Source organism: Pelophylax lessonae (assembly GCF_965119305.1).
Source record: "Pelophylax lessonae genome assembly, chromosome: 4".
NCBI classification, from domain to species: Eukaryota; Metazoa; Chordata; class Amphibia; order Anura; family Ranidae; genus Pelophylax; species Pelophylax lessonae.
The window spans coordinates 546154198-546177921 of record NC_138771.1 but is presented as its reverse complement, the minus strand read 5'-3'; the positions used below and the strand labels follow the sequence as shown (position 1 = coordinate 546177921).

At 43.6% G+C, this 23724-nt stretch overlaps 1 protein-coding gene across 2 annotated transcripts in view; it reads right to left on the bottom strand.

Annotated features, from left to right (window-relative positions):
* KCNIP3 (potassium voltage-gated channel interacting protein 3) overlaps nt 1–23724 on the bottom strand; it is a 240430-nt gene that overhangs the window by 5609 nt on the left and 211097 nt on the right. For both annotated transcript variants that reach the window (XM_082253157.1, XM_082253158.1), the window contains 3 exons: nt 23399–23469; nt 10737–10844; nt 3440–3544 (listed from right to left, as the gene is read on the bottom strand). In XM_082253157.1, the coding sequence (XP_082109283.1) occupies nt 3440–3544; nt 10737–10844; nt 23399–23469 (284 nt within the window). The remainder of the gene's footprint in view (nt 1–3439; nt 3545–10736; nt 10845–23398; nt 23470–23724) is intronic.

The window sequence follows — 23724 nt, the reverse complement described above, 5'->3', positions numbered from 1 at the left end:
TGTGCCCTGGGCCACATGATGTGCCCTGTTGTGTGCCCCATGATGTGCCATGTGCCCTGCTGTGTGCCCTGTGCTCCATGATGTACCCTGCTGTGTGCCCCATGATGCGTCCTGTGCCCTGCTATGTACCCCACGATGTGCCCTACTGTGTGCCCCATGCTCTGCTGTGTGACCCGTGCCCTGCTGTGTACCACATGATATGCCCTATGCCATACTGTGTGCCCCATGATGTGCCCTGTTGTGTTTCCTGTGCCCTATGATGTGCCCTGTTCCCCATGATGTGCCCTGCTGTGAGCCCCATGATGTGCCGGGTGCCCTGCTGTGTGCTCCATGATGTGCTCATATGTGCCCCATAATGTGCCCTGCTGAGCCCCCTCTGTAATGTGCCATGCTGCCCTACCCCCCTTAATGTGCTTTGCTGTGCCTATAATGTGCCCTCATGTAACCTAGTCTGACCTCATGTAATATACTGTAGATGTAATATAGTCTGCTGTGCCCCATAATGTGTTCTCCTGTCCCACGTAATGTTCTCTGCTGTGCCCCATAATGTACCCTGCTAGCCCTTGTAATGTGCCCTTCTGCCACCCCATGTAATGTGCCCTGTTGCCCCCATGTAATGTGTCCTACTGTACCCCCCTCATAATGTGCCCCATCGTGCCCTGCTGCTCCTCATGTAGTGTGTCCTCCTGCCCTGCCCCCCCCCCCCCCCCCACACGTGTTGTGTCCTCCTGCCCCCTGTGCACGGCATATCTCAGGTTTGACCCAGAATTGAGCTCCTGTGCAGAATGATGCAAGCACATGTTTTACATTAAATAGGTAAATTAGTGTTTATTCAATTTTTTTATGCTATTTCTAAAAATATTTGTTATATTAACAACTAAAATAAAATATATAGAAACTGCGCTAACAAAAAAAAAAATTTTATAACAAGGAAAGCTGCTAGCAAATCATCAGACATGTGTTGTAAGTAGAGTGAAAAATAAGAAATTGCAGCGCTAAACCAAAATTGCAAAAAACATGTGACCATATGTGAATAAATGAACATATATATATCAAATGAATCATACATATAATCAAATGTGATTGAAAGTAATCAAAAGTGTAGCCACTGAAAAAAAAAGGTTCATAAAGAAAGTCTCAGGTAGTGAATAGACTAAATGTGCATCCAAATTCAGAGGTGATATTGAACCGTGCCAAGGGACCCCACACCAAGGATCAAACAATTGCGCTCACCGGAGGGTTTGGACCCAAGATACTTTATAGTATATGGGCTATACGGGCTGATATTGCTGTATACTCCCGGATATTCAGGAGGGTACCCACAGTGTCACAAATGGAAGCCATAGGTCTCTCACAGTCATACATGGAGGAAGCCAGACAAAACCGACATAGTGTAAAACTTCTAAAACTTTAATATGGTATGAAAGCCAAAGAAACACTTACAAGCATCCAATGGACTTAAGGCATGTAATACAGAAACAGATAGCATGAATGACGTTCCTAAAGGTTCAATATCACCTCTGAATTTGGATGCACATTTAGTCTAATCACTACCTGGGACTTTCTTTATGAACCTTTTTTTTTTCAGTGGCTACACTTTTGATTACTATCAATCACATTTGATTATATGTATGATTAATTTTATATATATATATATATATATATATATATATATATATATATATATATGTTCATTTATAAGGTCACATGTTTTTTGCAATTTTGGTTTAGCGCTGCAATTTCTTATTTTTCACTTTATATTAACAACTCACTGATCATAACCGTGTTCCATGAGCTTTAGAACTAAACATTATTTCAGGGGTTCCCGGAGATCTCAAACTTGTTTCCAAGAGTTAATTGATAAAAAGTTTAAGAAACACTGCTTTATTGGGTCTCCAGCCTTCCATATGCCATGGTGATCCTTCCATATGCCATGGTGATCCTTCCTGCCTTCCATGTGTCATGGTGATCCTTCCTGCCTTCCATATGCCATAGTGATCCTTCCTGCCTGCCCTCTATTTACATAGTGATCTTTCCTTTCTGCCTTCCATGTGTCATAGTGATCCTTCCTGCCTTCAATGTTCCATAGTGATCCTTCCTGCCTTCCATGTCCCATAGTGATCCTTCCTGCCTTCCATGTCCCATAGTGATCCTTCCTGCCTTCCATGTCCCATAGTGATTCTTCCTTCCTGCCTTTCATGTGCCACAGTGATTCTTCCTTCCTGCCTTCCATGTGCCACAGTGATCCTTCCTTTCTGCCTGCCATGTACCATAGTGATCCTTCCAGCCTTCCATGTACCATATTGATCCTTCCAGCCTTCCATGTACCATAGTGATCCCTTCTTCCTGTCTTTCACGTGCCTTAGTGATCCTTTTGAGGTTTATATGTATCCCTGAGATTCCAGCTCGTGGCATGGTAATCAAAGCATATTCCCTAGGTACAAAGGAGCTCAGGTTTTGTTTAACCATGACCCTTAAGCTCCTCCCATTATCATGTTTGGCCACACCCACTTTTTTGCAATGGCGCGCCATCCTTACCTATCCCTCATTCTCAAATTCAAAAGTTGGTTGGTATGTTCTGTATGTATGGATTCTGCACAGTACCACTTCTCTTGCCTGGGAAGCTGGGTTAACAAAAAATTAGGGAGTGTGCTGCCTTCCACAAGATGGTGCCCCTTTGCACCTGCTACCCTGTGGTAGGCAGTCCAGTGGCTGAGAGCACTGACCGGTGTGTTCTGGTTGGGTCTGAACACAAAAGTACAGCGGGTAAGATCACTGTACTAAAATCTAATGTGTTGGTACAGTGATCTGTCAGGTTTTTTCATTCAGGGCTGAACGAAAAAAAAGCAGTGTGTACCAGGCCCAACCTCACTGGGCAACGTTCATAAAAACTGGAAGAAGGCAAAACTGAAAAATACTTTTACTTAATACCTGCTGCTGAACCTCCCCCCCCCCCCCCCTCCCACCACCAGAACAAAAAAAATGATCTACGGCCCTGTATACCAGCTGCATATAAAATCCTTTCTTGCCTAATAAACACTTAACATTCGCCATTAACAAAAGTAGATGATCCTTCATCTATTTCTTTTAGGATCTTTTATATATTTAGTAAATTTAACATTTTCCCATTAGATGTAAAGGCCTAACCAGAATGCTTGTGGTTTTCGTCTTTCTTCATGCTCTACTGTATGTTGTAATATTGTATGCGTTGTGTACCCTTGCCTGAAATATCAGCAAATGCTGGCTCTATATCAACAAATAATGATAATAATGCAAGTAGGATGTAATCAGAAATTGAAACTGGCATATAATATCCTACAGAGATGGCTTTAGTGCTCTGGCATGTCCCAGTCAGTGACTTTGTACAGCATACTCATACACTGATAATTAATATATAAAGCAAAACAATGGATGTCTGATATCTTAATGTCAAGTTTACCTGGAAGAATCTTTCCACATGCTCTATTGGTGCATCTTCTCTTAGCATTGGGTAAGTGTACCTCCCCATCATGTCATAGATAGATTTCATTATGGCCAGCATCTCCTAAATGTGGGAAAGGCAGAATCTATCAGATTTAACATATGTGTTTTGGAGGTTAAGGGTTTACTTTTTTTTAAGTATATGTGAAATTGATATGAAAGGCAAAACATTTGTGTATACATATAAAAAACATTATAAATACCTTTTTCCCCCTTGTTTTATCACATACCCTCCTGTTTTCAACTACTTATTGAGCTCAGAGAACTAGGGGAGGAGACACAGCAGAACATTGGTCTTCCCATTGTATGGCTGTGGGGGGGGGGGGGGGTGAGGGGGATGTTAGCACAAGTCTGATCATTAGAAGAGAGCACAGCCAGAAAACTGACAACACTGTGCTATCCTGCTTAGTGTGGTCAGTTTTTAATAGGAAAACAGAGGGACTGACAGGATCACCAGGTATTTCACACAAAGGAAGGAATACAAAGAGAACAGGATACATTTTCATACAAGTACATGGTACAGCAGGCACATATCAATAATAAGAAATGTTGGGGGTAATATATTCTTTAACAACCTGCTGACCGCTCACAGGAAATCTACACCCTTCCAGCCTTCTTCCACTCTTATTAGGATTTTTTTTATCTAAGACATGTAGCAGAATACATATTGGCCTAAAAATTAAGAATTTTTTTTTTATTGGATATGTGGATTATAACAGAAAGAAAAAAATATAGGTTTTTTTTTAAAAAAATGTTCGATCTTTTTTTGTTTATATAATAAAAAACCCATCGGTGATCTTATATAATCAAAATAAAGCTCTATTTGTGTGAAAAAAATGCTACAAACTTAATTTGTGTACAGTGTTGCATGACTGCACAATTGGCAGATAAAGTAGCACAGTGGCGAATAGCAAACAATGCCCTGGTCATGATGGAGGTTAAACCTTCCGAAGGTCAAGTGGGTAATTCAGCAATGTGTTTATTGATATACAGTGCATTGCGAAAGTATTCGGCCCCTTGAACTTTTCAACCTTTTGCCACATTTCAGGCTTCAAACATAAAGATATAAAACTGTAATTTTTGCGTGAAGAATCAACAAGTGGGACACAATCATGAAGTGGAATGAAATTTATTGGATATTTCAAACTTTTTTAACAAATAAAAAACTGAAAAATCGGGCGTGCAAAATTATTCAGCCCCCTTAAGTTAATACTTTGTAGCGCCACCTTTTGCTGCGATTACAGCTGTAAGTCGCTTGGTGTATGTCTTTATCAGTTTTGCACATCGAGAGACTGAAATTTTTGTCCATTCCTCCTTGCAAAACAGCTCGAGCTCAGTGAGGTTGGATGGAGAGCGTTTGTGAACAGCAGTTTTCAGTTCTTTCCACAGATTCTCGATTGGATTCAGGTCTGGACTTTGACTTGGCCATTCTAACACCTGGATATGTTTTTTTTGTGAACCATTCCATTGTAGAATTGGCTTTATGTTTTGGATCATTGTCTTGTTGGAAGACAAATCTCCATCCCAGTCTCAGGTCGTTTGCAGACTCAATCAGGTTTTCTTCCAGAATGGTCCTGTATTTGGCTCCATCCATCTTCCCATCAATTTTAACCATCTTCCCTGTCCCTGCTGAAGAAAAGCAGTCCCAAACCATGATGCTGCCACCACCATGTTTGACAGTGGGGATGGTGTGTTCAGGGTGATGAGATGTGTTGCTTTTACGCCTTACATAACGTTTTGCATTGTTGCCAAAAAGTTTGATTTTGGTTTCATCTGACCAGAGCACCTTCTTCCACATGTTTGGTGTGTCTCCCAGGTGGCTTGTGGTAAACTTTAAACAACACTTTTTTATGGATATCTTTAAGAAATGGCTTTCTTCTTGCCACTCTTCCATAAAGGCCAGATTTGTGCAGTATACAACTGATTGTTGTCCTATGGACAGAGTCTCCCACCTCAGCTGTAGATCTCTGCAGTTCATCCAGAGAGATCATGGGCCTCTTGGCTGCATCTCTGATCAGTCTTCTCCTTGTATGAGCTGAAAGTTTAGAGGGACGGCCAGGTCTTCGTAGATCTGCAGTGTCTGATACTCCTTCCATTTCAATATTATCGCTTGCACAGTGCTCCTTGGGATGTTTAAAGCTTGGGAAATCTTTTTGTATCCAAATCCGGCTTTAAACTTCTCCACAACAGTATCTCAAACCTGCCTGGTGTGTTCCTTGTTCTTCATGATGCTCTCTGCGCTTTAAACTGACCTCTGAGACATTCACAGTGCAGGTGCATTTATACGGAGACTTGATTACACACAGGTGGATTCTATTTATCATCATTAGTCATTTAGGTCAACATTGGATCATTCAGAGATCCTCACTGAACTTCTGGAGAGAGTTTGCTGCACTGAAAGTAAAGGGGCTGAATAATTTTGCACGCCCAATTTTTCAGTTTTTTATTTGTTAACAAAGTTTGAAATATCCAATAAATTTAGTTCCACTTCATGATTGTGTCCCACTTGTTGTTGATTCTTCAAAAAAAATTACAGTTTTATATCTTTATGTTTGAAGCCTGAAATGTGGCAAAAGGTCGAAAAGTTCAAGAGGGCCGAATACTTTCACAAATTACTGTAAGGTTAGTACACATCCATTCCTTTATATTAGTTATACATATTTATTTCTGTGCAGTTGAAAATAAACAGTCTCATGTACGCAATTGCCGAGACTTCCCTACTGTACTTTCAGATTTTAGAAGACATACCCCAAAATGCTTCATTCATGTCATCACCTCTGTACAGCTCCTCTACAGCAGCTACACTTCTATATTGGAGCATTTTATTTTGCCTTGGTTCTGTTTCTATGAAGCCACACTCCTTCCCACTAACTTCAGTTGGTTTCGGCTATGGCTTTGAGATTGTGTCAATGGGCAGATGCGGTCCTCCTCCAGGTGCCACCCACTTGCATTTTAACACAGTCTGAGATGTATCTGAGACCATTCATAGTTCATTGACAGGTGCAATTGACCTGTAGTTGACGTTCTTCTGACCTGCATGTGGCCTCCTAAACCACATCTATCTCCTCCAAACTGTTTATGAGTTTCCATTAACTTATTTGAGAGGCAGTTCTGATGGGAACGAAAGGCCCATCAGCTTGGGCTCTAAACCTCCTCTACATAAATAATAAAAAGATGTATAAACCAACGTTGCTGCGTACATGAAGGAGGTATGACATGGTCTTAAATGCCTCCTAAATGTACAGATATGCAATAAATGTGTAGGTCAAACGAGTAGAGGACCTGTGACAGTAATGCAATTGTAGGGAAAAAAAAAATTAAAGTGTCAGTAAACCCACATCATAAGAAACTATCAATAAATGCTTTAATACATGCTGTTTGTGTTCCCTCAGTCATTATGAGATTGCTTTTCTGTATTCTGCAAAAAATCTGGTAGATCCTGCTGTTCTCTATCTCCCCCTCCTGTCCATGTCCCCAATGCAATTGGGGATTTTGCAGAGCAGTGTTTGCAGCTCTGCACATGCTCAATTTTCAGTGAGATTCTATGCTGAGCATTTCCTCCCCAGGGCTGCCGCTAGAAATCCCAGGGCCCCATACAACCTACTGGAACAGGGCCCCCCACCCCCTGTAAAAATATCAAAATTATATCACAAAAAATACACAAAAATCATCATTAGCCGACACAGACATAACATAACTTACAAAATTCCTGCCAAATCTAAAACATAAAAAGTTAATAAAAAAGGTTCTCTGTGTGTAAATGAGGTCTAGGTCCTCATTCGCATGGGCACTGTAACCTATACAGGGTAACTCAGTGTTTATTTTTTAATGTGACTGCTGCTTCCAGAATCCTAACAGCATAAATCCCTCCCCCTCAAAAAAAAAAAAAAAAGAAAACTGCCCTAATCAGCACATTCACCCTCTAAGCATAAATTCTGTCTGCAAGCCAATATTCTCCCTAAACAAAAATGCAAATATTATCTCTCCCAGCAATAATCTTTGCCCCCCAATCCCACTTCCCAGTTCAAATACCACCCCAATTCCCCCTCCTATCAGAAATCTCCCTTAACCCCCAAAAAATCACCCGCCTAGCACACATCCTTTTTTTTTCTCAAATTCCCTATCCTAGCACAAATCCCCCCAATCGCTTCTCCTAGCACAAACTCCCCCCAATCTCTCCTCCTAGCACAAATTCTCTGGTCATTCCCCCCTCCCAGGACAAATTTACCCCAATGTGCCCTCCTAGCAACCCCCCCCATACCCCCTCCAAGCACAAATCCCTCCAATCCCTCCTCTGAGTACCAATCCCCCCCACCTCCCCTCCCAGCACAACCCCCCCAATCCCTCCAAGCACAATTCCATTACAATACCCTCTCCCAGCATAACTCCCCCCAATCCCTCCACAAAATCACAACCCCCTCCCCCCAGTACAAATTCCCCCCAATCCCCCTTCTTAGCACAACTACCCCAGCCCTGCTCCAAGTGCAAATATTCCCCCCCCCCAATCCCACCTTCTGGCTCAAACCGACAGGGAAACCACTACAAAGCCAGGAGGAGGTGCGCTGTGTTGTGCTGTCCTCTCCTGTCAGAACAACACTCGTCCATGCAGCACAGGGGACAGGAACGCTCTTACATTGCATCGGACTGTACACACACACACAGTTTGATTACCGCCCATACCCACTATTCCTGCAGTCTGGATATGAGCAGCCCGTGGAGGAGGTATGGGGCGGTAATCAAACTCTGTGTGTGTGTGTGTGTACAGTCCGATACAATGTAAGAGCGATCCTGTCTCCTGTGCTGCATGGATGAGTGTTGTTCTGACAGGAGGGGAGAGCCTAGAGAGCACAACACAGCACACCTCCTCCTGGCTCTTTCCTCTCCAACACTTCTCGAGGCTGCCATCCCCTTGTCCCAACTCTGAGTGTGGGCGGGGACAAGCAGCTGCAAGCCAGCGAGAGGGGGAGAAACCAGCTTTCAGCTGGTGGAGGAAGAGGCACACAGTGCATCATTCTATCATTTGATCTCCCTCCCCACTGATCCTCCCGCTGTCCAGGACCCCCTGTGTGCCCGGGCCCCATACAGGAGTACTGGATGGACCCCCCTGATGGTGGCCCTGTTCCTTCCTATCACATCTGAGCAGCCCATGTGACTATAGAGTCATATATGTGGGCATATACACAGTGGTAAATGACAGTCCACTCCCTCCCTCCTTCTCCATGCCCACTAACCAGCTAAGCACAATGGGTGTGGGATATTACATGTAGATTCATGGAGACTTCACCTCCCTGTTATTCTAGGACACAGGCTGGAGGAACATGACACATAAATATATGTTTGTATGATGATTTAAAACAGCTTAGTGATATTAAATATTTATTTTTACTCTTTATTCCAAAGGCTGTTTTTATTAACATGTGAGCAGCAGCAGAGGACTAAAAGCTCCTTCTCTTGTTTCCCTGCAGACAGGCTTGGAAAAAGCTAGGTCATGTGACAGCTGTATATATCAAAAGGAAAAAAGTACTTTGATTTTTTTTTTTATTAAAATAATTACATTGCCATCATCCACATACAGAAATAGAAGGGACAATGTCAAATGGTGTGTGTTTAGTATCACTTTAAAGGACCTTGCTATTCTCCCTCTAATTACCTCCAACTCACCTTGTATGATGTGGAGTTGTTTAGAATTTAAAAAAGTACCAAGGCGTACTTTGAGGTATACTTTAGCATCATCACCTCTGGGGTGTTATTTGGGTTACTCTGTTCTCATAAATATTTTTTTTATATAGGACAAACTCTCGCAATCATAAATCACTTTGACATAAACATGACAATAATTTACTCTGCTCATCCATTCAGGCTTATAAATCTGCCAAGAAAAGTTTTATGCAAAATCATTTTAGGATATTTAAGATACTTAAAGTGAAATTAAACTCTGGTTTAAAAATATATTCTGTTCAAGTAGTATTCTTAACTCATAATAGTTTTTCTTTTTTTGCTGCTGCGATCCAACTTCCTGTTAGAGGGTGGCTACGTGCGTCCTCCATAGTCCCACTGTATGTAGGAAAGTAGCCATTTAGCCCTCGGTCACACTGGTGCGACTTGTTATGTGGTTTGACAGGTCCAAATTGCATAACAAGTTGCACTCAATTACCTGGCAATGGAACTGTAGAGATTGGTGCGACGCAGACTTTGTGGTGCCGCACCGATTTGAAAAAGTAGTTCCTGCACTACTTTTGGCGATTTCAGGAGCAACTTGCAAAGACATCTGTCGCACAAGTTGAACAGATATCAGCCAAGTTGCACCTGAAGTCTCACTGACATGCGGCTTTGAAATTGTGCATTTTCAAGGGAAGTCACACGATTTCAGATTTGGATTCGGTGTGAACCTGGGGCTTACAAGGGACTTTGAACTATGAGACTATGAGTAATGTGCATAGACAAGTGCACATGATTGCATCTAATGTGTACTGCTCATTCCAAACAAACAGAAATAAGGGGAAATAGGAGAGGTTCAGGAACTTATGGAAGATGTTACAAAGAGGCATAAAAACACAGTAATAAACTATTTTATGAAAAATCTATTACGGGATCATTAAAAGAGAAGGGTTGGGCTTTTTTTTTTAGATCTTTACCTAGGTGGATGCAGCAATGGTCCGATGCTTCATCCGTTCCCCGACACCCCTCTACACTGAGAACCGAGCGATGGAACACTGCTGATCACTCTGTTCTGACAGCTTCCCGAGCTGAGACTGGCTGACTGTCAGTCACAGCTCTCTGCTCTGCCCCCTCCTCGCTCATTGGAGTGCTGAGCTGCGGACAGGCCAGAGTGGCGGGCTCAGGCTCTGAGTGGCTCCCTGAGAGGCTGAGCCGGGTGGCAGATCCAGACTCTATTGTCTTGATGGCACAGTGCCTGAACCGACATCTGTGATGTCATCTCTCTGCTGAAAACAGGTCACAGGAGTGCAAAACGGATTGCACTCCTGTGATCCATAGGGGAAGTACAGCCAAACAAGCTTTGGCTATACTTCTCCTTTTGGTAGTGGATGTGTATGGATTATTTTTGGAAATTAAGGATGTTATTTGCGTTCTGACATTTCTTCCACTGCTCTTCTGTGGGTGGGAGGAACTGTACAGTATGAGACATGTCACATACAACCAGGACATCATGTAGTTCCTATGTTATTCTTAATAGTAAAATATCTATAAAAAGAAAAGTACAGTTTTAGTGATTTATGAAAAATAAGCTGACATACATCCTTGGTGATATATCCATCCTTATTTATATCATAGAGATTAAAAGCCCATTTTAATTTTTCATGGACAGTTCCTCGTAATAGAATGGACAGGCCAACCACAAAATCCTGTAGGGGACACAGAAGGATAAACAAATGTTATTATACATGTACCATAGTGTATTTCTCAAATATTGGCTGTTGCTTCTATATCTGTGCAAATTACGGCAAAACACACCTTTATTAGACATGAAAAGTAAGGCATACCACAATGTAAATGCTGCGGGGTCAACGTATTCTCCTCAGCCAGTATTGTGATCCAGACACCCATGACAGGCAGCAGGCCACTATAAACTAATACAGCCTTTTGACCCTGACCCACCTGCCTGCATCCTGGTGATTGGTCAGTGAAGTAGTAGAACCTCACTGATTAGATCCCTATTCTACTTCCTCTGCAATGTTCTTCTATCAGCTCCCACTGTTAGACTGACAGCACTGTGCCATACAACAAAGCCTGACTAACTGCTAGGCCTCTCTCTCTTAGGCTAATTCACATCTCAGCGTTTTGTATCTCGAAGCTCAAAGCTCCAAAACGCTGGAGGAGAAAAAAATCAATTATTCTCTCTGGAGTTGGTTCACATCTCCACTCCAAGTCGCCTGAAGCCAAACACATAAAGCTCAACAAAGGTTTTGGAGCTTTTTTTTTAGCTCAAATTGGGCAGATTTACGAATTTTTGGGGTGTTTTTTATTCTCATAGCAATAATGATAACGCGCGATTTGCACGTTTTGTTGCATGTTTTGTGCGATTTTCTGCTCAAATGAAAAAATGTAACAGTGAGTCCAGAGGGTGGTGATTAATGGGGAGTACTCGGATTGGGCACGTGTGGAAAGTGGGGTCCCCCAAGGATCTTTCCTGGGACCAATCCTGTTTAATTTATTCATAAATGATCTAGAGGAGGGGATATCTAGCACAATCTCGGTATTTGCGGATAATACTAAACTAAGCATGCCAATATCTTCTATGCAGAATGTGGAAACCTTACAAGCGGACCTGAACAAAATAATGGGGTGGGCAACTACATGGCAGATGAGGTTTTGAAAAATGTAAAGAAATGCACTTGGGTGTCAGAAACACGGAAGCAAGCTACTTGCTAGGGGGGGGGGGGGGGAGGGGAACCTCTGGGTGAATCTAAGATGGAAAAGGACCTGGGGGTCCTAGTGGACAACAGGCTTGGCAGTGGTATGCAATGCCAAGCCGCTGCAAGCAAAGCCAGCAGAATACTGGGATGTATAAAAAAGGGGATTCACTCCAGAAATAAAGAGATTATTCTCCCACTCTACAAGATTCTGGTCCGGCCACATCTGGAGTATGCTGTCCAGTTCTGGGCACCGGTCCTCAGGAAGCATGTGCTGGAACTGGAGAAAGTCCAGAGAAGGGCAATAAAAATAATTAGGGGAATGGAGGACATCGGCTATGAGGAAAGACTACAAGCACTGAGACGCTTGAGGGGGGATATGATATCAATGTTCAAATACTGCACTGGCGACCCTAGCATAAGGAACACATTTTACAGAGAAAGGGAATACAATAAGACACGTGGCCACTCACTAAAACTAGAGGGAAAATGGTTTAACCTTAAAATACGTAAGGGGTTCGTATCAGCAGGGAGCATCGATAGTTTCAAAAAATTATTAGATGGGCACAACATACAGTGGTATACAATGTACGGTTAACAGCAAACACACACACACATCATAAGTTGAACTGGATGGACTGATGTCTTTTTTCGGCCTCACAAACTATGTAACTATGTAAATAATAATACTTTTTAATATTATTATTAATAGTATTATTATTAATATTAATAATAATAACAATAATAATAATACTTTTTTATTTTGTGTTCGGGTGTTTATTATTGTGGTATTATTATTATTTGTTTTTTTTTGTTTGTTTGTTTTTTAAGGTCAGGGGTTAAGGTTAGGGGTTAATTATTTATTTATTATTACAAATAATTTATTTAGGATTATTTTTTTTTATGTGTGTATTTCTTTTACATTTTATTATTATTATTATTATTATTATTATTAGTAGTAGTCGTAGCAGTAGTAGTAGTAGTAGTAGTATTAACACCCTAGCCCTAACAAAATAAATAAATAATAATAAGATAATAAAATATTAACCCCTAACCCAAACCCTAATCCTAACCCTAACCCCAAACCCTAATCCTAGCCCTAAACTAAACTTAACTCTAACCCCCTACCCTAACAAAAAAAAAATGATAATAAAAGTGAAATGAAAGCTGATGGAAAGCATAAAAAAAATCTAGCAACATATGATGCAAGAGATGATAGTTTTCTTTATTGGCTAATAAAAAAGCTCAAGAATACAGTATAAAAAAACAGGCATAAAAAAACACCTGGAAAACACTCAAAGATAATACGTTCAGGAGTGAATGCAACCTAAATCAGTCCATACTATGTCAGGGATTACAAAAAGCAAATAATAACACAGATTTAGGTGTGCGTTGTGATTTTTTTTTTTTTTTTAATATGACTACTTGGTTGGAATATATGGTGACTTTTTATAACTACTTAGAGTTCAACTTTAACCATGCCCAGTGATGATCAACATTATTTATCATCTTAAAGTTTCCTTGGACTTCATATTGTGCCAATACCTGTAGGGCCACACAATGCACAAGCCTTTCCAAGTGATGACAACAGCACCAAAGTTCTCATTTGATCCACGTTTTGGTATGGATGAAGCATATTATATACCCCAAATGCATTACTGGGCTTGTATTATTTTAATGCTGAACTATAAGCATGCCCATAATTGCATATATATACACATATTATATAGGAGCTGACAGTTACTGTAGTAGTTAGTGCTTCTGGGTCCTGTAATGAGTGGCTGCCAGATTACACACTGACCACAAGCAGTCTATTTTTTTGAGTTTGCACTGCTATTAGGTTAAAATTGCGCTATAAACCAGCAGTCCTGGATAGGCAGCTTGCCTATGGAAATTAAAGGAATGATTTTCATGGCTCTGCTGACTGTTCTGAAATGGGGAATAATGCTATTATTTTTGGGGTATGTTATGGACTGAGACACATGAAAGTTTTCTAAAGAAGGCTTTATTGTGCTATGCAGTGGTTTAGTTGGAGGGCTTGTTGATTTCTTTAGTCCCTTTTAACTACGTATATAACCTGTATGGTTACACTGTCCCATGGGTCCCACGTCCTACTCCTTTAGAGGCCATGTTCTTCATTCACTGAACTTATAATGGCCAAGAAGCCGTAAACGGCTATAAGCAGTTTGGAATGGCTCTATAATGTTAGGCTATATTTGCACTTCTGGATGTGCAACTTACCACTGACATGTAAAAACCTTATCTATGCGTGTGCGGATGAAGCGTTTTTTCGGCACATATTTTATGCATTTTCATGCTTCCATTTTTTTGTTTTTTGTAGGAGGAGACTGGTTGTAACACAAAACCCTACCAAAAATGTAAAAAAAACAAATGTATATGCATTTTTATACATTCTGTTGAAGTGTAGCACCCTTCTAGGTAGGTGCTAGTGAGAGAGTATAGTTTTTGGCTCTGTCTGCCTATCAGAGGAGTAGCAGGGAAATCTATATTGCTTTCTGCCTACCAGAGAGCAGGATGTGTGAGTTAGGTTTGCTCAGTGTGTTCAGTGTGTGATTCAGTTGGTCTTCACAGAGCAGACAGTATCCCGTAGTTCAGGCTTTTCTTTGTTCCAGTATGGTTTGGGAATATAGAGAAACTCCCAAATCGCATCACTGCACCACTCCTCTCTTCTGGCCTCGACCTCCAACATAATCTCCCGGGGAGCATAGGGGTAGTCATACCCATACTCCAGGGCCACATTCCTCTGAATCAGATGCTGGTCAGAGAGGTACAGTTGCAAGGCTGGCTAGCCTTAGAGTTCTTTGGAGAAGAAAAAGGGCTGAAGAGCCCAAAGTTCAAGTGCAAAGTTCAAATGCAAAGTTCAAGTTGTTGTTGCTTGTTGCTAGGGCCAAAGCCCTATTCCCAAATACCCCTTTCCTTTCTATCCTTGCAAAAAGGATCGGGAAGTCAGTAGAACTGCTACCACTGTGTAGTACCATCAAAAGAGGGCCAACCCTCTAACACACAACTGACTTTCTGTTCAAGAGGACTTAAGTAGTCACCTAATGTCATGCTTCAGTCATTTATAGAAGTCAGTTTCACCATATGCTCTGTCAAGATCCATCGGGCCAGAATCACTTCATGGGACAAGTTAGTGGGCACTTTGCAAAGAGACTTGGGCCATCAGGCCAAGGGAAGGAGTACAGAAGAAGAGGATCCCTTCATAAAGAGACATTTGTTCAAAGGACACTTTGCGAAGATCCTGTTGGGCCGGTTGGAGAAGCTGTGTGCAAGTTACTACCTCAGAAGAGCGGGTAGTGGCTTGATGTCTCTTCAGAGAAGGATACGCCAGAGTGAGGGGCCCCTTGAAGAGAATCAAAACACTGAAAAGTTGGACAAGTTTGCTCAGGATCCAGCAAAATAGCTTGTCACAGAGAAAAGACATGTTGCCTCAGTGTTTCAGGAGGAAAGGACACTGTGAACACCAGTCAGGTGGACTCTGCATGTCTAGGTTCTGAACTTGTGAGTCTGACTGAGATAGGAGGAGAGTCAGTGCCCTAGTCCTGAGAAGGGACTGTGCCTTTTATCTAGTCACTAAGAATGGTTCACAGAGATTAGATAGATAGTTAGCTTGACAGGGTTTAATTGTTACCTGTTCCAGGAGTAACAGTGAAACGCCGAGTCAAGTGTGTGCGGAGGGGACAGGAACTGAAGAAGATCTCTATGTGAATGTGCAGTTAAAAACAATGTGATGAGAAGGTCGTCTCTGAGGAGAGGACAGTCTCACTGGTGTAAGTAGTTATGCTTTAACCCATGCCTAATCTAAATTGTTTTGCAGACTTGCTTTGGATTTCCGGGTCTGGCTAGGCCCTCCACCATTTATGCAATGTTCATATTGTATCTAGTTAGCTAGACAGGATAATGTTCTTTACCTGTCCAAGCAGATTTTTATTTGGAGGGGGATGCATTGATTAAAGTGCACCTACTGTGTGTAAATAACCTTGTGAATATTTGTACAGTAGAGTCATATATATTTTTTCACGTAACGTATTATATCTACCGGCCACATATGGGGTATGCCCCATGGCCTTGTACATTTGTTACTTCCCTTTCCCCGTTTCCATGTTTGTGGAATACTCCAATAGAAAGTTTGGGTGAAAGAATTTTTGTAGGGGCGGCTGCCCAGAGCCAGTGAGGACATGGCTCGGTTTGGTGGGGGGTGAGTGTAGCACCCTCCTAGGTATGTGCTAGGGAGAGAGTATAGTTTTTGGCTCTGGCTGCCTATCAGAGGAGCAGCAGGGAAATCTATATCGCTTTCTGCCTACCAGAGAGCAGGATCTGTGAGTTAGGTTTGCTCAGTGTGTTCAGTGTGTGATTCATTGGGTCTAGATAATATGGCCAATGAGTACACAGGCCTTAATACAGACCCAGTGATTGGTAGAGACTGGCTGTCTCAGTGCATTATGGAATACTGTATAAAAGCCAGGAGCACATTTGCTGCAGGGTCTTTGGCTGGTGAGCAAAGTCCCAGAGGGAGGTTGGCAGCTGCCTCCCCCTCTGTAGCAGTGGCACGTGGTCCCAGGCAGTCAGCCTGGGGACCAGAGGAAAGGAACTGAACCCAGAGGTCCAGGAGAACTGACTGGAGGGGTAGATACACTGGAGACCCTTTGAAAAACAGTATCGTGAGTACAGTGAATCCTGTCTACTAGCCTGACCTGAGGGGGGCCACCCCGGTGTAGGATAGTCAGAGGACGGGTGTCTGTGGAGTGAAAGAGATACTAGGCAGGTATCCTGGACATAATCTACCCAACTAAGTTGTCTGTATAGAGACTTAACCTAAATTCATCTAGTGGTAAGGTGAATCTGCAGCCGGGCTGCATCTTCTGACAGGAGTCCTCATCCATTGTAAATAGTTAATTTGGAGTATCCCACTATTCTCTTTTCCCATTCCTATTTAAAATAAAACACCAAAAACAACTACGTACCCCTGTACTGATCATTGACTGAGCCAAGAATAAAGTGTTAATCTGTGATTACCAGTGTTGCTAACGGTAACCCAGGGGGACCCGAGAGTGTATTATCTAGCAGTCCTCAAGGAGGCTGTGCTACAGAAGTCTATGGACCCAAAAAGGTACTGTGCTGCATGTAAAAATGTCCCTGCACCTTTTTCAAAAATGCACTGCAGGAAATTGCATTGATGTGAACGGGACCCATAGGGGATAATATTAAATGGATTGTGTTTCTGCAGATCTACAAATGCACTACAACAATGCACAGATGTGAATCTAGCCTTAAGAAGATTTTACAAATTTTGGAAATCTTAATTTCTCTGTCGCTCATTGACAGACGTAGTCTTCTTGATTCACAAGAACTGGGTTATGCTGCCCTCTACAGGAGTAGGACTAGGCAGAAAGAAAAAACGTTCTGGCTCCACCCTAGGGGCAGTCCAAGAGGGTATATCCTCTTCCTGTCTGCTACAGAGAATCAGTTTTTTTCTGTCTAGTCAGGAGTAAGGACCTAAGTTCCTTGCTGGGATCTTTTTGGTCCTGGCAAGATTTTTTCTTTAGAAAAAATATTTTTTAGGTAGTTTTCTCCAGTGTTTTTTTCCTGTGAGATCTTCAAGCAAAAACGCCGGACTGGGCGACACTAGTGGTCACCCCAGCCGGCCTACGAGCGCGCGCAGACCATTGCATTGCGCTTGGTCGGCCGCGACACATTCAAGTAAGTATGCGGGGCCGGGCGACGGGCTGGATGTTGAGATCCAGTGGTCACCCCGGTTTCTGCCTACGAGCGCGTGCAGACCAGAGCTCCGCGCTGGGTCGGCCGCAACGGAGTCCCATTGGAGGGACTGACCTTGCGAGTTAAAAGTCTCGCTTGGACGCCAGGAACCACAGAGTCGAGGCGTCCGGAGTGGTCCACAACCCCCCACCCCGGTGGAGAGGGTATTGTGAAGAGAGGGTGCCTGTCGGTTCGGTATGGTGAGTAAACGTTCCCTTTTTTCCTCGTTATGAGGCAGTATGAATTATGGGCCCCTCCATACATGGTCAGTATATATCTGACACTAAGAGTCCCCCTTGTAAATACAGAATGTGTTTGGTGGGAAGTGGACTTGGTTTGAGAGCTAACACTCTACCCAGCAGACTGTAGTATTACAGCAGACATAGGAGGTATAATCCTACCTTAATTGTAGTGTACCTCCTGCAGATCGATAAACCGCCACTTAGCAGAGATGCAGGTGGATGTGCTGGGAAAAACGATTTCGGCGGTCCGCCGCCATTTTGCCGTAGACCAGGTGCATGTATGTCCTCAGGTCACGCCGGCCGCCATGTTTTTGGAGTCTATTGTCTCCTGTATGGGGGCGGCCATGTTTGATGAGCCCAGCTACCTCGTGGAGAGCTGGGAACGCCGGAAGGCGTATACAGGGGGCGGAGCCACGTCCTTCTACCCGGGAAAACGAACACAGCTCTTTCCAGTCTGTAAAAGACAGACGCTGACTGCAGTTGGTTGGAAACTTCTCTGCATCGGGTGGTGAGCCTTGGGGGTCCCTCTCTCTCTCTGTGGGGATCGAGAAGCAGGTACTCTGAGGGGCGCTATTGCGCTAGGGGGAGACACATAAAAAAAAAAAAAAGGAATTTTTTTATTTAAAAAAAAAAAAAGAAAGTTTTTTGTTTTTTCTGGCAGAGGTGTCCTGAATTAACATGGACCCTGCCACTCATGTATCTCCACCGGATCCCCTCGAGGTGTTTGCAGGATCCTCCAGCACCCCACGGACGGTTGAATCATTGTCAGCTATTATGGAAACTGTTGTGTCCCGGGTGGAAGTGGCTTGTCAGGGACAGGGCGCAAGAAAGCGACCCCCGCCTAACCCCTTATTATCTGAAACTTCGGATTCAGACTCTGAGCCTATTTCTGCAGTTGCAGGTACTTCATCTGGGATTGGTGTCTCGGGTACTGTCTCTTCAGACAGTGAGGAGGATGTTTCGGCATCCGCCATAGCCCGAGAGGAAGCGTTGGTAAACGCACTCATTGTATCTGTTCAAGAAACCTTAAGATTACAGGGTATTCCGTCGGAAATAGCTGAAACTGATATCCCTTTTGGGACTAAAAAACGCATGAAAATGGCGAAGGTTTTTCCATTGCCCAAATGTTTTGGCAATCCAATCAAAGAAGAATGGAGTCTGCCAAAACGCACCTCTGCTATTTCTAAACGCATTAACAGGCGTTATCCGTTGAGGAAACCCTCATTAAGAAATGGACAGAACCACCTGTGGTGGATTCACCAATTGCTAGATTGAATAAAGCCACGGTTATTCCTTTAGAAGATGCTCCGTCTTTTAAAGATCCAGTGGATCGCAAGATAGAAGCTATGTCTCGCACCATGTTTTCCTTGATTGGATCAGCTTTCAGACCAATAATTGCTATTGGTCTGGTTTCGCAGACTGTAACTGAATGGACCAAGTGGTTACGCCGGGACTTAGAAGAGGTCCCTCAGGCGGTATCAGATTTGTTGGAACAAATGATACAGGGGTTACAGTTTGTGTGTGATGCGGCGTTAGACGCCACTCCATTATTGGCGCGAGCATCAGTTTCAGCAGTGGTTCTCAGGCGTACACTGTGGCTAAAAGGTTGGTTAGCCGACCAAGGTTCCAAAAAAGCATTAGCTAATATCCCCTTTTTAGGAGAGCGTCTATTTGGAGCCAACTTAGATGAGATCATTAAGGATCTCACGGGTGGAAAGAGCACCTTTTTACCGCAAAATGTTAAGGGTAAAGGAACTCGTCAAAGACGAGGGCCTTCTTTCTCTGCTCACAAAAAAGTTTTTTCGTCCCGCGGGTGAAAAAATTAAGTCCTCCAAAGCTCCTTCAGGAGGCTTCAGGGGACGTTGGTCGGGCAAGCAAAAGCCCGCCCCCTCCAGACCTGAAGATAAATCGTCCAAAGCCTGAAGGTGCGCCCCCACCCATAATTGGGGTGGGGGGACGTCTTCGCCGGTTCCCGGATCCATGGCTTTCCAGAATCCCGGACAAGTGGGTTTGCGAAGTCATAAGGTCAGGGTACAAGATCGAGTTTCGATCGATCCCACCGGCGCGATTCTTCCCTTCCAATATCCGACTATCCCCGGATCGTTTAGAAGATCTGCGGAGAGCAGTCACGGATTTACTACAACAAGGAGTGGTAGTCCACGTTCCTTGGACAGAACGTTTTCAAGGGTTTTATTCAAACCTATTTACAATACCCAGGAAAGAGGGCAAAGTGCGTCCAATTCTGGACTTAAGGGCACTCAATTCCTTTCTCAACATAAGGAAATTCAAGATGGAATCCATTCGCACAGTAGCAGCCTTCCTGCATCCAGGGGATGTCCTAGCGTCCATAGATATCAAGGACGCCTATCTTCACATTCCCATTTTCGCAGGACATCAGCGGTTTCTACGCTTTTCCGTAGAAGAGAACCACTATCAGTTTGTGGCGTTACCTTTCGGTTTCGCCACGGCTCCTCGGGTCTTCACGAAGGTGTTGGCCCCAATGTTGGCACTACTGCGCCAAAGAGGCATATCGATTCTAGGTTACCTAGACGATCTCCTGCTTCATGCAGAGTCTCCTCAGACCCTGCTACAAAACATAGAAATTACTATAATTTCTTTACAGGAATTCGGGTGGATGGTGAACCAGCAAAAGTCATTTCTGGTTCCCACCCAGAGGCTCGAATATCTGGGTCTAATTCTAGACACAGTCAGGACAAGAGTTTTCCTTCCGGTAGGGAAACTCCGGAAGATTCAATCAGCAGTCCAGTTGTTACTATCCAACAGCTGGTCTTCTCTTCGAACTTGCATGAGGGTTCTGGGGTTGATGGTGGCTTCCTTCGAAGCAGTCCCATTTGCCCAGTCCCATACCCGAATTCTTCAGCAAGAGATTCTTCTCAGATGGAATCGGAATCCGGAGTCCCTGGACTATCGGATCCAATTGAGCAAACAGACCAGAGAGTCTCTGGTCTGGTGGCTTCGGTCTCCGATGCTCAGCCAGGGAAAGTCATTTCTGCCAATATATTGGACGATAGTGACCACGGATGCCAGCCTATCCGGATGGGGAGGAATTCTCGGTCAGTTATCCGTTCAGGGACTTTGGTCCCCGGAAGAATCCAGGTTACCGATAAATGTATTGGAACTGAGAGCGATCAGACTTTGTCTGATTCACTGGACCGAGCAGCTCCAGGGCAGCCCGGTTCGGATCCAGTTGGAAAACGCCACGGCCGTGGCTTATGTCAATCACCAGGGGGGCACCAAGAGTGTCCGAGCGGCCAAAGAAGTGGCTTGCATTCTTCGCTGGGCGGAACGATTTGTTCCAGCTATCTCTGCGGTGTTCATTCCGGGGGTGGAAAATTGGCAGGCAGATTATCTCAGCCGTCAGACTCCGGATCAGGGGGAATGGCCCCTCCATCCAGAAGTTTTCCACCAGTTGTGCCTACGTTGGGGCACCCCAGATGTGGATCTGTTGGCATCACGATTCAACAGAAAAGTACAGAGATTCGTGGCTCGCTCCCGCGATCCTCTAGCAGAGACCGCAGACGCACTGGTCACCCCGTGGGGCTAATGTATGCCTTCCCTCCTCTTGGGTTACTGCCAAGACTTCTTCGCAGGATAGAGGAGGAAGGAATTCCAGTAATCCTGGCAGCTCCGGACTGGCCTCGTCGAGCTTGATACGCCGACTTGGTCAGACTGGTGGCGGACGTCCCGTGGAGACTTCCTCTCAGGGAGGATCTACTGTCTCAGGGACCGATCTTCCATCCTGCTTACGATCGGTGGTTTTAAACGGCCTGGTTATTGAGACCCAGGTGCTGAAGGACAAGGGATTGTCAGCTTCAGTTATTCCTACTCTAGTTAAAACCAGGAAAGCGACTTCCAGAAAGATTATCATCGTACATGGAAGTCTTATATTGTGTGGTGTGAATCCCTTGGGTTCCATCTACATCTTTATTCGGTAGCCCGAATATTGGCTTTTCTGCAACAGGGAGTTGAGCAGAAGCTGGCCTTGAGTGTTATCAAGGGTCTGGTTTCAGCATTTGCTATCTTCTTTCGAAGCCTTTGTCTACTCATTCCTTGGTGCGGAATTTCATCCAGGGGGTGCGACACCTGGCTCCGCCAGTGCACGCGCCGTTACCATCCTGGGATCTTAATTTGGTGCTGTCGGTTCTTCAGACACCTCCCTTTGAAAATATCAGGGAGATTCCCTTGCTTACTTTATCCCAGAAGGTGGTCTTCTTGGTGGCTATCACTTCTGCACGCAGGGTGTCAGAACTGGCTGCATTATCCTGTTGTTCCCCAGATCTGGTGGTTCATAGGGATAAGGTTGTTCTTCATCCGAATCCATCCTTCCTTCCTAAGGTGGTTTCAAAGTTTCATTGAATGAGGACAGTGTATTGTCCTTCCTATGTCCTTAGCCCAATCATCCTCGAGAATTTGCATGGCATTCCTTGGATGTAGTTCGGGCGATCAGGATATATTTGAATACTACGGATTCAATTTGTAAGACGGATTCACTGTTTGTGATCACGGATGGCCCTAAGAAGGGGTTGCCTGTTCTGCTGCGACCATCTTTAGATGGATCAGACAGACGGTGGTATAGGCTTATTTTATCTAAGGGTCGGGATCCCCCGTTCCCTGTTAAGGCGCATTCTACTCGGGCGCTTAGTTTCCTGGACCTTCCGCCATCAGGCGTCAGTGGTTCAGGTTTTCAAGGCGACTGTTTAGTCGTCGGTTCATACCTTTACAATATTGTATAAGGTTTATGTGATGGAATCGTCAGATGCCTCTTCTGGCCGCAAGGTTCCTGCAGGCCACTGTTTGAGGAGACTGTTGGTCTACCTCGAGGATTTGTGGGGTAGGTCTCATCTGTTTACTCGATGAGTCCTTTGATACTTCTGGTTGGCTCCGGTTGGGCCTTCTAGATTGGATTTTGATTTCTGTCAATCCCACCCCTCATTTGTGGCACTGCTTCTGGATGTCCCAGTTCTTGTGAATCAAGAAGACTACGTCTGTCAATGAGCGACAGAGAAAATCGGATTTTTGTAAGATCTTACCGTAAAATCCTTTTCTCTTAGCTCATTGACAGACGTAGTACCCGCCCCTCTATCATTGAGTTGGGTTGGGTTAAATTCTCTGTTGCTGCTTTGTGACAGAACTGATTCTCTGTAGCAGACAGGAAGAGGATATACCCTCTGGGACTGCCCCTAGGGTGGAGCCAGAACGTTTTTTCTTTCTGCCTAGTCCTACTCCTGTAGAGGGCAGCATAACCCAGTTCTTGTGAATCAAGAAGACTACGTCTGTCAATGAGCTAAGAGAAAAGGATTTTACGGTAAGATCTTACAAAAATCCGATTTTTGTACTTTCATCTTCATTCTGTAAAACTTGAATTTATAAATTATTTAAATTTTGAGTGATAATCTGACCACATAAAACATACTTCTAACACAATATGATTTAAAAAAAAAAAATCTAGTAAAGCTTTTAGGTTGTGTACTTCCCAAGGCCCGCCCTTCTTTTCTGTTTAGTTACCTCAAACCTGATTGCGCCATTTCTGTCCAGGTCAAAGGCATTAAATAGAAAATGCGCATACATTGTGGCATCTGCAATTACAGGGAGAAAAGTGTTATTAACTATTCTCTTCACGAGTGCAAACATTAAACATATACATAATGTACAGTATATTATACATGTAGCTAATGTTACAATTTATACAAATTGTGAAAAAAACATGAAACTGTTTTTAAACTGTTAATCAAAATGTCGGAACATGCAAGGGACATAATATTAACAAATACCAAAAGTCATGTAGCAACCCATTTTGTGTAAAAACATATCTCCTCATTAAAAAGAGGTTA